The following is a 16,319-nucleotide window of genomic DNA, read 5'->3' on the forward strand; positions in this document are numbered from 1 at the left end:
CCTGACACCGGGCGTCGCAAGGGAGTTACGTTTAGCAGACTGAAGATGGCTGTGCAACCGCGATTAACTCACGCGAGAAGTTCTGAAAGGGAGTGTGGACACCAGGAGAGAAGCGAATCCTGTTACTTACTAAACAGTAAGTAACTAAGTTCTAAGATTTAACTATTTAACTGTGAGATAGGCGCTTGGTTGCAATTCGATATTTGTAGCTGGCCACTAGTAATGGCTATTATAGTTTTTAGTATTTGCTGAGCGCCCTTAGATTCGCCGGTGTGGCCCGACAGATTTGGGCCATTTCTGGAGAAATTCGAAAACCACACGTACGCCTCCGGTGCCCGCTCAGCGACCTCCTTCAAAGCGCGTCACTACGTGGCGCACATGCCATGTGACGTCATCTTCCCCACCTAGGCTGGAGGAGTCTGGTGGACGTCGCTGGGCGCGTACTGCAGGCGCACGATTTGCGAATTCCACACGTAATGCACGAAATTTGTTGACCCGCAGCGGCGAGGTTAATGGCGATTTAGAAATTCTAAAAACTAGTAGCGTGGCTTTTTGGGCTTGTTGGTACATAGTTTCAATATACTGTAGCGCAGCAAAAGACGAGGACACAAGAGACGAGAAACGAACAGCACGAGCGCTAACTTCCAACAAATTTTATTCTCCTGAAGCATCACATTTATACGCCAGAAAACAGTAATCACATGTGCGAACAGTATCAATTCCTTAGAAACTCGAGCTCTTTATCTGAGAGGAGAATGGAAGGTGTGCTTACACACGCGCCTCCTGACCTATTTATCTTTTCGGCTTCAATGATTTCGCGCGTTACCCTTTCTCTGCTTTTTCCTATTACCCGACATTTATCAAAGAAAGGCTTACAGGTTTTTGAGTTGCATGCGAGAATGTGGTCAACGAGCGATCCGCCTTGCCCGTTTCTGACGTTGCGAGCGTGTTCCATTAGGCGTTAGGTGTTCCATTAACTACGGGCCGACCTTGCGAGCAGGACGAAGACAGCCCGGAGCACTGTCCACACCCTGGAGGCCCTGGATATACCGGATGACGTGTCAAGGGTTCTATCGTTAGGACCGAAGTTTGCTGTGGAGCCCAAGCCGTCAGCTGCACAACTACTTGCGATGGTACGCCAAGTGTCGCAGCGTGCAACGCAACTAGATCACGACCGCTGCATTTCAGAAGGAGTCGACGTTTTGCAATGCTCAAAGCCAGGATCTTCCAAGCTACCCCTGAAGCGCGTCGAGTCCTTCATCAAGGAACAGGACCTGGTCGTGCTGCCTGCTGATAAAGAAGGTGGTTTTGCTATTCTATCCTGTGAACTTTACAAATCCAAGGCTGACGAAGCCGTGTCTTCTGTATTTAACTGCCGCAACGAAGTAATGATGTCTAAAGTAAAAGCTAAAGCGAAGAAGTTATGCAACAAGTTAAACCTTACCAAGCTGGCTAAAGAAATAGGCGATGCACGAAAAGATTTTTTAGACGTGTTTTTCAGTGCAAAAACCCATAAACCGGAAATACCATTCAGGGTGATCATTTCTGAAACTGGCACATGGCAAAAAACAGTTTCAATGTACTTACAAAGCAAACTTAACCTTTTACCTCTAGACGACCCTTTTATGGTTAAGAAATCTGACGAAATTTTAGACTTCGTTCGGTCGCGCTCTGATGACAGCATTGTTGCATTTTCTGTGGATGTTAAGGATCTATATTACTCGCTGCCGAACGACAAGATGCTGTGCTGTGTAGAGGAGTGCATAGATGAGTTCGGGTGTGTCGCTTTCCAGAACGCGGCGGGTGTGTCGGCGAGCAGTTTTTTAGAAATTTTAGCTATTTACTTGCAGTCAACGTTCATTAACTGGGAAGGAAAACCCTACCTTCAGAAAGAAGGGATATGCATCGGGTCGTGCATAGCGCCGATTCTGAGTAATCTGTTTTTATCCAAACTTGACAAGGCTGTTTCCAGCCACTTAGACAGCTTGGACGTAATCAAGGTCTTTAGATTTGTTGATGATTTTTTTTTATTCTTGTTAAGTGTGACAACGGCTCACTTAAGCCAAAGGCTCATAGCATTTTAACTATCATGAAAGAACATTTTAAACCGCTTGTTTTAACATGCGAATTGCCCATCAATAACTCCATTAGATTTTTAGATATTAACTTCACCTTTCACGCTCATCACATATGCTGGGCCTACCAACCGCGTAGCAACAAGCCGATGCTGCCATATCACTCCGCTCATTCAAAACTGGTAAAAAGAGGTATTGTCAATTTATGTTTTCAAAATGCTCTCCAGAAATCTTGTCCGCACATGATGACCGATAGTTTTCAAGAGCAGTCCAAGAGGCTGACTAATGCCGGGTACCCCTCCCATGTTCAAGTATCTGTTGCCGAAAAACTTGTTAAGAAAATGAAACTAGAAAATCACTGTCACCCAAACGCGGTTCCTCGTGAACGAAAAAACCTTGTTGTATTGCCTTATCTTCACAAGATTTCCCACAATTTGAAAAGAATTGGTCAACGAGCGAATGGGACCGTCGTGTTCTCGGCGCCGAAAAAACTTGCAACGTTGTGCAAACTGGGAAAACCCAACACAAACAAAGCGCGCGGATGCACAACTAGGCACCAGAAGCCATACGTCACGTGCGATGAAGGTGTTGTGTATAAGATACCCTTGTCATGCGGGAAACACTATATCGGCCAGACGGGGAGATGTCTGAACGAGCGCCTAATGGAACACGCTCGCAACGTCAGAAACGGGCAAGGCGGATCGCTCGTTGACCACATTCTCGCATGCAACTCAAAAACCTGTAAGCCTTTCTTTGATAAATGTCGGGTAATAGGAAAAAGCAGAGAAAGGGTAACGCGCGAAATCATTGAAGCCGAAAAGATAAATAGGTCAGGAGGCGCGTGTGTAAGCACACCTTCCATTCTCCTCTCAGATAAAGAGCTCGGGTTTCTAAGGAATTGATACTGTTCGCACATGTGATTACTGTTTTCTGGCGTATAAATGTGATGCTTCAGGAGAATAAAATTTGTTGGAAGTTAGCGCTCGTGCTGTTCGTTTCTCGTCTCTTGTGTCCTCGTCTTTTGCTGCGCTACAGTATATTGAATCTAAAAACTAGCACGGCTATTACTAGCAGGCAGCTACAGATCTCTTTTTTCAAACCGACGAGCTCGTAGTCGTAAAATTATTAAGACGTGGTAACAAAAGTAACAAAATGTGGTACTGAGTTGTTCGACAGCAGCTGTTCTATGGAATGGAGAATTCTGGTTAGTTTTAATCGTGATTTTTTGCTATCCCACGTATGAAATGGTTTCCGTCGTATGCATGTACACCTACTCCCGCCTAAAGCCAGGCACGCAGGCTGGAGTGTCGGCCAAATAAAATAAAAAAATAAACTACTAGACCAAGTATTCCCTTTACTACTTAGACTGCTTCACACGTTCTGTGGGGTCCGCTAACAGCGCTGATATGATGCCGCCAAAAGGTAGTCTTACTGCAAACAACCTACTTTTAAAAATTAACCGTGCTGCACTGAAGGACCTGGCGTACATCCAACCGCAACTGTAGCGACACCGCCTCCAGCTCTGCGTGGTCACCAACAAAATATTACTCCTTCAGTGAAAGTCTCTCTACGGCGACGTTCGTGAACTTCCTCTCAATTAAGTAGAACGCAAAGCCATCAAGCTACTCGCAAATAACAATTCCAGTGACTTCGTTTCCTCTTTGCCCGGAGCATAGTGCATCAAAATTTGGTAGTCTTACCGTCTTCGTACGTGCAGTGGCATACGTCAGATGCGGTGCAACTGGTCTCCAGTAGTACCTTATCGGGCTCTTTCTCTTCACAGCTTTTCTTACAAGCCGCCGGGGTGCAGTTTCCTTTTAGCGAGAAAGATGCAAAAACAATTCTTGGCAGTGGAACTGAGTTGTTCAACAATAAATGTTCCATGGAATACAGGATATGCATAACAAAGAATATACCGAGCACGAAACAAACTTCTGAGACAGAATACATGTGTTCCGCAAAACCGTCCTCCTCAAAGCAAAGAAAAAAAAATCTGTAATAAAGCCATCCGGCGCTGTTTGCCCGACAGACACTCAAGGTTCTTGGTTTGCTCAAGGGTAGTTTCACCACTATACATACCTTTCCTTCTCTCACAGTGGCAGATGTTATTTCTACAGATGGCCTGTTTCAGTTTCTCTTGCGGAACGACTTGCTTGCAGTAGTCCAAACATTTTGATGCCGTACACTCTAAAAAAAACACAACAGTGGAATATGTACTGCTTTAGGCAATTCAGGACAAGGTCTCAGAGCAGGGTAACCTTGTAATGGCTCCTTTGCTTTCAGTTTATATGTTAATGAGCGTGTTCTGCTTCAATCAGGCTGCCTGAGTTGATAGGTTGTAGGCACATCTTGCGGAAGATTTAGTACAAAGTGTCCTTTGATGAAGCCCAAAATTACGCTTTCACTTAATAAACATCTCATGTCTTATCGAGTTTGCGCCTGCCCTGCATGGCATGCAGCATGAATCTCGCGAAAATCGCTTGAAATCAGCAGTATTAAAAAACGGCACTATATAGCTCACAACATATGTTTCGAGTCCTTTACCTCACAAACCGCTGTTGGAAACCGGGCAGCCCATTTGGCTGTCTAGTAATGTGAGCAGGAATTACTTCAGAAGGTTCCGATGTATTACGCCTTACTCACTTGGGGCTAAAGCTTGTCAATGCTAAAGTGTTGGTAAAATGTTTAGGGGAATCCCCCAAGGTGGAGTAGATTTGTAATAAGGGAGTAATTACTCATTGACATACACCCGAGCCCAGCCATACATCTACAAAGGAAAGCTATACAGCTTTCTCAGAAACTTCGTAGTTAAAGAAAAATTCATCCTGGTCCGGGGATCGAACCCGGGACCACCACTTCACCGGAGCAGTCGCTCTACCAATTGAGCTAACCGGGACGGCAAGCTTGTGGTAGGGCGAGAGCGAATTGATCAATAACTTGAAGTGGGAACAGTGTTGGTCAAATGTTTAGGGGAATCTCCCAAGGTGGAGTAGATTTGTAATAAGAGAGTAATTACTCATTTTCATCCACCCGAGCGCAGCCATACGGCTACAAAGGATAGCTTTCCTTTGTAGCCGCATGGCTGCGTTCGGGTGGATGTCAATGAGTAATTACTCCCTTATTTCAATGCTAAAGCTTGTCAATTTGAGCTAGAGCTTCCTGAAATGATTGGTTTCCGCCAGTCATGCTCCACCTTAAACATGACATCCTTGTTTGCAATGGCAGCATGGACACACAAGCCATACTAGGTCTCTACCTACATGGCACAACGTGGCCCATGCTACCATCTATGCTGGCCTTAGCCAGATTTGTTGCGGCTTCAAAACCTACTCCCGCATCAGCAGCTTCCTCTCAGCTCGTAACGCTGCCCCCTCTTTGGTTCTGAGCAATCATCCTCCTACATCCTGTGAAGTTTCGGCACTCCCCTAGGCTGTCCTTTCGCCATTCCTCTTTAATCTGGTTATACAGCACCTACCGTAGTTCCATCCCCTCCTTCTATTTCTCTCTGTACGCCGATGACATTACCCTCTCGGTATCCGGAGGCTTTGATGGTCACATCGAAGATACCCTCCAAACCGCTCCAAACGGGGTAGTAGAGCATGCTGCCGCCATGAATCTGCAATGTGCCGCTACTAAATCTGAACTCCTGCTCCCTGCATCACACCGCCGTTATCGACACTCTCCCTCTCTCATTATTTATCTCAGCGATCACGACATTCAAAATGTCTCTCGAAATCGTGTACCTGGTGGTTTCATTCAGGCCAACCAACTGAACACTGATACTCTTCAACACCCTAGTATGGCTGTCGAGCACACCCTCCGTCTCATAAAGCACGTGTCCAAGAGCACGCAGGTAGTCACTGCCATACCTTAACCTCTCCCGTACGGAAATCGATGCCGTGGACGTTCTTTCCCGCCATAAATACGTTCTTGGTATTCCCTCTAATGCATCCACCAAACGTCTTCGAACCGGCACCCTCCACACCCTACGTGAGTTAGTAGAGGCTCATCTCACCTCACAGTATGCCCGCCTTACTTGTGCCACCACTGGCCGGCATATACTTCAATCCTTACCCATCGACTTTAACTCGAATACTAAGTTCAAGCACACTATCCTATACCATATTCATCAAAACCTACACATGCCCTCTTTAGTAAAGAACATGTACCCGGTTCACCGTACACAATGACGGCCAAAACGGGCGGAAGCCTTTCAAAACTGCCTTTCCAATGCCAAGGACGTCCTCCATGTCGAAGCCGCTGAATACCCCTCCGGCCTCACCGATGCTCTTTCAGCCGTTGATTCTAGCGGCCTCCTTAAAACGGCTGCCACCGTAAACGCCTCATCTTTGGAGGCAAAGGAGGCAAGCCTCGCTCTAGCTCTCAACACTCCCGATATTACCACAAGTGCGAGGGACCCCAAATCAGCAATCTACAACTTCGGCGCGGGGCGGATATCCCGCCCAGCCCATTATCTCTTCCTAAAGCACCTTCCAGCTCACTGTATCGCCCTTCTTTGGTGCCCCGCACACGCAGGCCTAGCTGGTAACGCGGTGGTTCACGCCTGCGCTCGAGGTTTGACTGTCCGGGCGCCGGCCACGAAGCCCACCTTCGGCCAAGTGGCCCCGCTTGCTACGCGGGACCGCCTCCTCTCCTTTCATGACTTATGTCACTATTACCGCCTCGGTAGGATTGCACACACTCTGGGCCCCGCAAAAACTCTCGGTATCGCGAGATTCTGCGGCGCCAGCTTCAGACTCAAACCTTTTGCACTCCTATCTTCAGCCACGTCATCGACCCAGCTATCTACCCTTCTTCAGTTTGTAATTTCTGCTCGGGCAGAGCCAAACCCCACTACATCATATGGCCTTCTGTTCGCCCTCCCCCCCCCTCCCCCCACACACACACACCAAAATTCCCGAATAGTAATTCAAAAGAGCAGTGGAAGGCTTCTCTACGCAGCCAAGCGCCTGATCTCCAGGACAAATTTCTAGATTGGGCGGGCTCAGAGAGTAGTGGAGGCCTACCCAGCCTAGGACGTCTCTGCCCCCCCCCCCCCCCCCTCCGTTTTTCCTTTGGGGATAAATAAAGCTGTCACTAACACTTCCAGATAAATATTGAGTGAAAAACTGGATCTGCTATCACCGATCGGTTGAGAGAATGCCGGCATGAGTGGAATCCGTTGCTTGCTTAGCCATCCTACGAGATGCGGTCAGCATTGCTAGCTACCCTTCGAAAATTCAGAGAACGTGAAAAATATATCAACCCATTAGAGAATTCAGGCGTGTCTATATTTTCACCGCATAATTAGGATTTCCTGCGATATAGAATGGCCTTCATTCAGGCGCATCTACGATTCCCCTCATGAATCCTTATCTATTGCAAAAAACAAACCAAACCAAACCAAATGCTAAAGTCACACTTGCAGGTGCTCCCGCGCTGCATCAAGAGGCACTTGGATACTTCTGTTGTCAGAAACAGGACGAATTCTGTACAAGGGAGGCTAAATGGGCTGCCATTCACTGTCAATGCGACTGTAGCTAATTTTACACACAGTCACTGAACGGCCTTCGGCAGTACCGCCTTTACCAGCTTTGCCGAAACTAAGCATGCTGGTTTCATAGCCGGGTAATGAAGCACCTGTGTTCAAATTTAAATCTGTGTAAGGTAAGTAGAACCTGTCTTTCCGTGCATATGGGTCCGTGAGAGCTGCACAATAAGGCTGAGAACCAAACAACATTGTTTGGATATTTCAATAAAACTTGGGTTGGGCCTAGTTGGTACATGACGTAGCGCTTGTGTGTGTCTCTGTGTCTTTCTTCGTGGTTCGTTCTTTGATTGCGCATCCTATACCTTCACAACATTGTTTGGATACTTTCGGCAAACATGCTACCAAGAAGAAATGCGAATAATATTAATATTTTTATCGGAGCACACTTTCATTTTTTTATTTTCTGCAGTGCCCTATATTCCAATTTAAGTTAGAAACAAATGTCGATCGATAAGAGAGTAATGAGATACACCGTTGAAAGCTGAAACACTGGCTGTGAGAAGAACATTGATAAGAACTTTCTAAGAACGGTCAGTGGTGCATTTTTGCGACCTCTGAAGGATATTTTGCGGAAAGCCATTAAGGAAAGCATTTTAAAAAAGGAGTTTTCGACATGCTTTGTAAAACAAATTTGGAAAAACGAGCAAGGGTCAGGCCCTACACAGACGCCGTTTTCGTAATCTGCTTCCGTCCAGTATTTTCTAGGCGCCCGATTGTCCTTGCTATGAACCGTGAGTTTAAACGGCCATATTGAGGGGCGTTGTCACGGAACAAAAGTAAGAAAAAATTACTGAAAATGCAACCGTCTACATTTGTCTACTTGTCGGCAACAACTTTCTAATAACCTTGGCTACAAGGAGATTATATGGAATTTTTTTCTTACGTCTGTCTCCAGCGTCTACGAGTGATAGTGAAACGGAGACACAAGCAGACACCACAACAACAGTGGAATAGCCCCACCAGATTCCCCGTTTGTTGCATCATTATGCTTAGCTGATTCTCGTAATTGAACCTCATTGCACTGACAAGCCTTGTTTTAACGCTGGATTTTTTCCCCAACGATGATTAATTAGCATCAGGGATGCATATTGGCTATTTTCAAAGCGGTGAAAGGCATGAATAAACAACATGAATCTTCGGCACTCGACAGACACTGTGACGTTATAAGCCAGTTACTCCTCTGAAAACCAGTTAACTATAACAAACCAGCCACTTTTAGTTCACTGCAGCTATCGCTCTTGACCTCTAAATGTGAAGCACTCGGGCTGTTCTTTGGAGGCAATGCCATGGAGGCAATGCCATGGCTCACTTATTTTCTTCCGCCTCAATTTTTTCTCACATCAAAACGAAGAACTGCGACAATAAATTCTCTCTGACGTGCAACACTTCCAGCGTAGGCTGGAATAAAATAAATTTGTTATACAGTCTTCTGGTCTACTGTACAAGATGCTGTGCGTTACCGCTCTCTACTAGCTGCCTCCTCCATTTCGTAAGCCACTTTATTTCGTACCCTGACTTATATTTTTGCAAAATATCTGCATCCATTTCTTTTAAAGGCAAAATGATTAAACGAAGGCGCCATTCGGCGAAGAGATCCTGTGTGGTAGATGTATGTCAACTAAGAAAGCATTTTCGCAACGCTCAGTTACACCGCCATCGAATAAAGAGGTCATGAAGTAAATATGTCGAGGTCAAACGCCGTATTCCTGTCGAGAGCTTTCCCAGGCATCCATTCATCATTGTTTTTTTTCTGCGTTCGCGTACTATTCAGGACGGTGAGTACCCACTGTGGACTTCCAGCAATGAAGAAAGGTGCACTTTTTTTCGGGTAGGAGACGACAGCAACATGTAGGGACGCGATCTTAAGTGCTCCCATTCAAGGTGCCTGCTACTGCCCGCAATTCATTCCGGTACACGAGAAGTAGTTTAATCTGGGGAGCTATGGTGCAGGATGTCTCCTCACCGTCTTCATACGCGCAGGAACACATCTCTGATGCGGAGCATGACACGTTCACAACTTTTCTGCCAGGTTCCGCCTCTTCGCAGGCTTCCTTGCATTCATCAATCGGACACACTGGACCAAAGAAAAAAAAGAGAACAAATTTGTGGGAGCACTGCCACAGCCGCGCAGTAAAACGGAAGCGTGAGGTGGTGCCACTTCATGTGAAAGCCGAAGAAACGAGACTTTGTTTCGACAGTATAGTGCCTCATTGCACTCCTGTGTATATGTGCAGAACTGTATAGGATGAGAGAAGCCAACAGCCACAGAAACCAAGGGGCACAGGGGATTTTTAATTAATTTATTTATTTTGTGGTGTTGATCAATTTATATTACTGAATACGTTATCGCTTAAAGCTAATTGATTAGAAAAGCAGAAGAAAAAACAACCACATGCCGCCGGTGGGATCCGAACCCACGACCTCCGAATTACGCGTCCGGTGCTCTACCGCTGAGCTACGGCGACTGCTGTCAAACCTTCTGCTTTCGGGGGCGTTTATGTTTACAAGTAACCTAACCTTGGGAGTGTTCACCAGCGCCACCCACGTTCTTAAGCGGCGGACGTATCTCAGGACGTGCTACGTCCGCCGCGGGTGGCGCTGGTGAACACTCCCAAGGTTAGGTTATTTGTAAACATAAACACCCCCGAAAGCAGAAGGTTTGACAGCCGTCGCCGTAGCTCAGCGGTAGAGCACCGGACGCGTAATTCGGAGGTCGTGGGTTCGGATCCCACCGGCGGCATGTGGTTGTTTTTCTTCTGCTTTTCTAATCAATTAGCTTTAAGCGATAACATATTCAGTAATATAAATTGATCAACACCACAAAATAAATAAATTAATTAAAAATCCCCTGTGCCCCTTGGTTTCTGTGGCTGCTGGCTTCTCTCATATTAATAACAAGCCCCTCATTCCCCTTTCCTTGTCTGCTTAAGAACTGTATAGGAGGTACACACATTGACAGTTTCTGGAACTGCAGTGTGATTGCCATGCCAAGCTACAGACTACGATTGCAACTCAAAGCCCTGATATTTCGTTCCTCTTGCGCATTGTCTGATGCGCGCAGCCGGAAAGTGGCAACTGGCAACAAGAAACACAGCACCATCACGCGTTTCATTCTGTACCGCCTTCCCATGAAAACGTGTCACCAACTAGACGGAGCTTGGACCTTTCAATGATTCAGTTTTTCACCATGAACAAGAGCAGGAGACCGTGAAGTCAATCTCTCGCGCGCAGTATATGTTGCTGCGTGATGACCAGCGATGACTGAACCTGGCTTGCAGGCGCGTACATGGCACCGACTGTTCTGTGCTTTTGTTGCTAGTGCATCTCTAATAATTCCTTGGATCGACATGCTCGTGAGCAGGTCGTGCATCTAACAATGTATACATCGTCGTGCTCTCTGTGCTCAGACATTCGTTTAACTGAATCCATTGGTCTCTCTTTTTAATAGTCGTACTCAACGGTATTACTGATAACAAGAAATAGTGCAAATATGTCCAATACTTCCGCTCCATATTTATCATTAGCGCTAAGTATATGAGGATACATCACTAAAAAGATTTATTTTCTTTAAATCCTCGAGGGCGATTTCAGGTTTGGTGAACGTAGCTAGTAAAGCATACAACGAATTCGTGGTTTCGTTGGCGAATAGTCCCCATGCAGCTCGCCTAAAGGTGTGCACATGAGAGCACAACGTGACAAGAATTATGCACTGAGCGTTGAATGAAGAATGAAATTGTTCCCTCACAAGACTCGGTTGATGAAGGAACAGATTCAGTTGTTGATTCCACCACAGGGTCTGAAACAACAAGAAAAAAAATTTAAATGACGCCTTAAATTTCACGGCCCACACACTCTGTTATGACAGAATAAAGTATTTGTTTGGTGAATAAAATTAGTGATATTTTACCTTTTCTTGACTCTAGCTATGGCCTCGAAAACTATATAGCAAAGGCTCACCTACTTGCAAATCGAATGTAACCTCCTAGGACACACTTGATATTTCGCGTGTCCATTATCTCCGAGCACACAAGCAACAGCCAAATTGATGCCAGCGTCGATACGAACGTTTCCAAAGTGCCAACATACAATGTAAGATTTTGTGGAATTTGTTCAGCTTTAAAGCTCAACAAAGCCTTATCCTTATTCTGCCATATCTTCTATTAGAGGGTTACCTTATCGCAAAGATTTTCCTTATTCATCTTACTTAGTTATACTCGCTACGAGTGGAGATTAGCATTATGTAGACGTTTTATCTCTGTACAGAATTTTGAAATACAGTGTCTATAGCTCTACGAAGAGAAAACTGTTCGACGGTAACATTCAAACCGAGAGTGGCTGTGATCCGCGACCTCAAACTAATACGACCTGTGTACGCCGGAGAAAGGTGTTAGAAGAATCTCACACCCTTTCTATTCTTTTCAAATAGTCTGTCTCGATAGCATTATATTTTGCTCGCATATTCTTTAGAAAAACGACTGCGTGTCATTCTCAGGAAGACTGAAAGCACTAGCAGCAAAATTTACACGAAAATATTACTGCAAAAGACACCAATAACGCCCATGGCCAGGGCCACAGACAGAAGTGGTAAGCTTATGCGATGCGCGCCTCTTGCTCTACGTGAATAAAAAAAAAAGGAAAAGTTACAAGAGTGTTTTTGCGAATACGTGCGTGACAAAACTAGCATTCTGATGCAGAGCAGATTGGTTTATAACGGCGTTAAATATAATAAGAGACCACAGTAGATTGTAATCAAAAATTTGCTCGGAGTTAAACTTGTAAAATGCCATTGATTTCTGCGACTAATGTGGAGAATCAGACTTTGCGAATTTTTTTAAAAAGGCACCCTCCCGTTTTTCGTTGTATTCTGGAGAGATTTCTCATGTTTAATTTCGTGCGCTTCCTTTTGGCGAAGAGAGGTAGGTAATAGACTTTTAGTCTATTAGTAGATTATTCGTCTACTAGTAAAAATGGTCGACGTTATCAAAGGAGAAGGAATACCGACCTCGACCGGGGCCTCCACTGTCAAATATTCAGGTGGAGACAGCCGCCCTATCAAAAATACTTCGCCTATATATCGCATCATGAACAACGCCTCGACGGATGGATGAATGGATCGATGGATAGGAGCGCCTCCTTTGAAACGGGGTGGCGGCAATTGCCACCATGCTCAGCTTTTCTAACATTATTTTTGTTCAGCTGTGTTGTTAACTCTCATTAAGATCCGCCATCTTCTTTCACTACGGTTTCCTACACTTCTATCCTTATGTCACATCTCTGCTTTTCACCCACCAATCCTCCAATCGCTTTTTGCTTACTTCCACTGCAGATCTACTTACGTGACTATTGTTATCTTTAAACCCTAGGGCCCCAGGAAGGAAATTCGGAAGGCGGCGCCATCTAGCGTCTTTGGTGGTAATTACCGCCATGCTGGTATGCGCGCCCGCATCCGCGGCATACAAACCGGACGGTAGGTACCAAGGTGGCAGAATTTGGCATTGAGGAGCATTCTCTTTTCTTCCTTCTGCAAGTTCCTGGCTGACAAAAAAAGCCTTTTTACGCAGGAGTGAAACCATTAGGTCCCAAAATAGCCGTAGCTTCAACGGATGATGCGGCCGCGTGATCCGCTGTCGTGCCGATGATTGATATAACTAAAATCTGACAACAAGTTGTATGCGATGCAAAGTTGTGATGGCATGCCGCTGGCTGCGACGCTGTTACTGCGAGGGATGCACAGCCAGGTTCAATCTGCTTTCCATGACATCATTGGACTGAGTTCTTGAGATAGGATAGGGTAACAGTTCTGAGTGTTGGAAGTTGCCGAAGGTAGCCATTTTGTGACAACGTTTTGTAGTGTGATCTTAGTTACCATTTCATATGTCTAGAACTGCCAGCGTGCGCATGCTCACTTTGCTGCTAGAACTGGTACGGCATGGAGTTCTCACTACACCTCTCCTCCTAATTTTGCCTCGTGAGAAAGCTGACTCTTTACATGTTCTCCAACGTATTTCAAGTGGATAAATTAGAGTACTACAAGGAATGGCTCTTTTTTTTTTCACACAACCGTATGCACATGTACAATCCGCAGGAAAAAGTCTGGGGTTGCGTTTTGTCAGAAAAATTACCGTGACGCTGGCCCGCGACCCTGTTTAATTGTTACCACTGGATGGAGCATGCACGTCCTCTCAGACCTTCGTAAATCTGAGGCGATTGGTTTACGAGAGTGCACCAAAAACTGGGGAGACACTTATGCTCCGCCTTTAAGAATATGACGCGACAGCGGTTCTTCTTTCCTACGCAGAAACGGACACTGTCTCCTTTCTCACAGTCACAATCATTATGTGTAAGAACACATGACATACATATAAAGCCACGCTCTAACCCCGACTGGCGTGCGAACGCGCCTTCGTGGCGCAGCGTTAGCACGTCTGACCCGCGACCCGATGGTGAGAGATTTCCGATGCGCCGCTGGTGTGACTGGCGCCATCTGTGGAAGCCTCTTGTAACCACCACCTTTTCGTCCAGTGCGGATTTTTCCGTCACGCAGACTGCAACGCCAACACCGGCTTTTCTGAGACACAGGGGCTCTACGTTTTCGTGTAATTTTTTTCCCACCCACTCGCATCTCGGAAACTTTTACTGCCAACAGTACCTTCTGCTCAAGCATTCGTATAACAATATTGGTCGGCCGTTCTCCAGCAAGAAATTGTTGACAGCACACATAAGACGTGGCCGAGGAGAGGAAACCGTTTTAGTCGATGCTTGTAATTTAAAAACGACACGAGCCTTCGAGCAGGCGAAAGAGGTGAAAATTAAACTCTTTGCACCTACACATACGCCGCAGCGATAAATTCCAGGCGCATGGTTTTGAAGCTAATTTTTCCGCTTCGGATAGTTGCTACAGCAGCGGAAAGGAATACCGCGTTGGAGAACGGATGAGCCAGTCTCGGAATATAGCGGTATATCGGGTATTTCAGCGAACACTTTGAAAAATAGGCTTCTTGGGGTGAAAATATGGCTTTTAGACATCTAGCTGCAATTAAAGATTTGTAGCCGGTCATCAGTAATAGCAAGAACAGTTTTTTGAATTTCGAAAATGCGGTTAACGGTGGCGCTGTGGCTCGACGAAATTTGGCTTTCTCGACTTGTTACCTGCACTGGAGAGGTTGCTTTGCCTGCATGCTTTCTAAACGGCATGTATTTTTGCATGATGCAGCGAAAATTTGTCGAGCCACGGCGTCGAGGATAACTGCGTTTTCGAAATTCCTAAAACTGATATGGCTGTTACTAACGACAGGCTACAGATCTCTAATTACAACTAGGCGCCTTACTCTACTAGTCAAAAAGTAATTATTAAAATTAGTTAGCACCTTACTATTTAAGACGATTCACCGTTTATCTGGAGTCCGCAAACACTAGTAATACTAGGCCGCAAAATCCACATTTTTACCCCAAAAAGCATATTTTTGAAAATTTTTGAAAGCGTTCTGTGAAACACCCGGTATAGACGAAAAACACTTTCGTCGCCCTAAAGACTGCTTAGCACATGCATGTTCTGCGTACTATGCGCTGATACTTCCAGGGCCCACCACACCGAAGAGGAACGGCGCTGCACGCTTCAAGTTCGAGTCTATTTTTCTCGTCGCCACAAAAACTCTGTGTACAAATCAACTGCAGTGATAAAAAAAGTTTATATTTTACTTCTGTGTAACTCCAGACACAAGTATTGTTCCCCCCAAAACCAGACCTAAATCTGAACAGCGAGCTTGTTTATTCAAGCCGTATATATGCAGTCTAAAGGTTTAGGTCTCAGACATTTCGTCTCTGATTAGGTTGCCTGCGTAGGTCATGATACCACAGCAAGACTGTAAATATATCGCAACATACTGTAGCCGCATGTGACCAAAATTAAACGAATGATAGTACTTACTTAAGCACAAAACGCTACCCGCAGAAAAGTCACACCCCAGTCCCATTTCCTCGCATGCTTCGGTCTCGTCGTCAGTGCACTTTGTACGCTGTCCGCCTGTAAGGAAACCAAATTTTCCCTCGAGTCACACAGCGCCTGAATTTGCAGAGAAATGCCTTGTTCCCAAGCAAGAGATGGATTATTTACTACTTGCCTCTTATCTAAAACGCCTTTAAGAAAGTCGGAGAGCATCATGCGTCCGTTAGCTATTGTACGCCTCGTTTCGTGGACGTCTGGTATTCGTTATGCCTCGGCTAGGGTCACGCGTGTGGTATTGATGTCAAAGTCTCCTCTGCTGCAAGCCCGTGCCCCCTACATATCTGCAGGTTCCCTCATTGCACCCTTGCATGACATTATGCAGAAGCTTGGTCAGTAGAGGGAGAGTGTGTCAATGTTGGAGGTAGTAAACGTAACGCTTCTACTGAGGAGATGCGCTGCCTTTTAGCGACAGTCACGTTGTATCGACATTAAGCGAATAGCTGCACTTACCGACACACAGTGCACCTCCCGTGGAGAAGTCGCATCCTAGACCCATGTCCTTGCATGCTTCAATCTCCCGTGCATTGCACTTTGTGCGCTTTTTGCCTGTAGGGTTAAACAAACAAACCTGAAAACTTAATTCCGCCCTTAGATGGGTCTTGTAAAGACAGAACAGACTCTTGTGAACAGACTCTTGTGAACAGACTCTTGTGAACAGACTCTTGTGAACAGACTCTTGCGAACAGAC

General features: G+C 45.7%; 1 protein-coding gene across 1 annotated transcript in view; it reads right to left on the bottom strand.

The window, feature by feature from the left end:
* LOC149348090 (uncharacterized) overlaps nucleotides 1-16,319 on the bottom strand; it is a 292,673-nt gene that overhangs the window by 11,251 nt on the left and 265,103 nt on the right. The window contains exons 91-96 of the mRNA XM_089541683.1: nucleotides 16,082-16,177; nucleotides 15,554-15,649; nucleotides 11,372-11,422; nucleotides 9,590-9,700; nucleotides 4,155-4,262; nucleotides 3,776-3,889 (exon numbers count right to left, since the gene is read on the bottom strand). Coding sequence (XP_089397809.1) covers nucleotides 3,776-3,889; nucleotides 4,155-4,262; nucleotides 9,590-9,700; nucleotides 11,372-11,422; nucleotides 15,554-15,649; nucleotides 16,082-16,177 — 576 coding nt within the window. The remainder of the gene's footprint in view (nucleotides 1-3,775; nucleotides 3,890-4,154; nucleotides 4,263-9,589; nucleotides 9,701-11,371; nucleotides 11,423-15,553; nucleotides 15,650-16,081; nucleotides 16,178-16,319) is intronic.

Source organism: Amblyomma mixtum, chromosome 4, assembly GCF_055824585.1.
Source record: "Amblyomma mixtum isolate Tamu chromosome 4, ASM5582458v1, whole genome shotgun sequence".
Classification (NCBI taxonomy): domain Eukaryota; kingdom Metazoa; phylum Arthropoda; class Arachnida; order Ixodida; family Ixodidae; genus Amblyomma; species Amblyomma mixtum.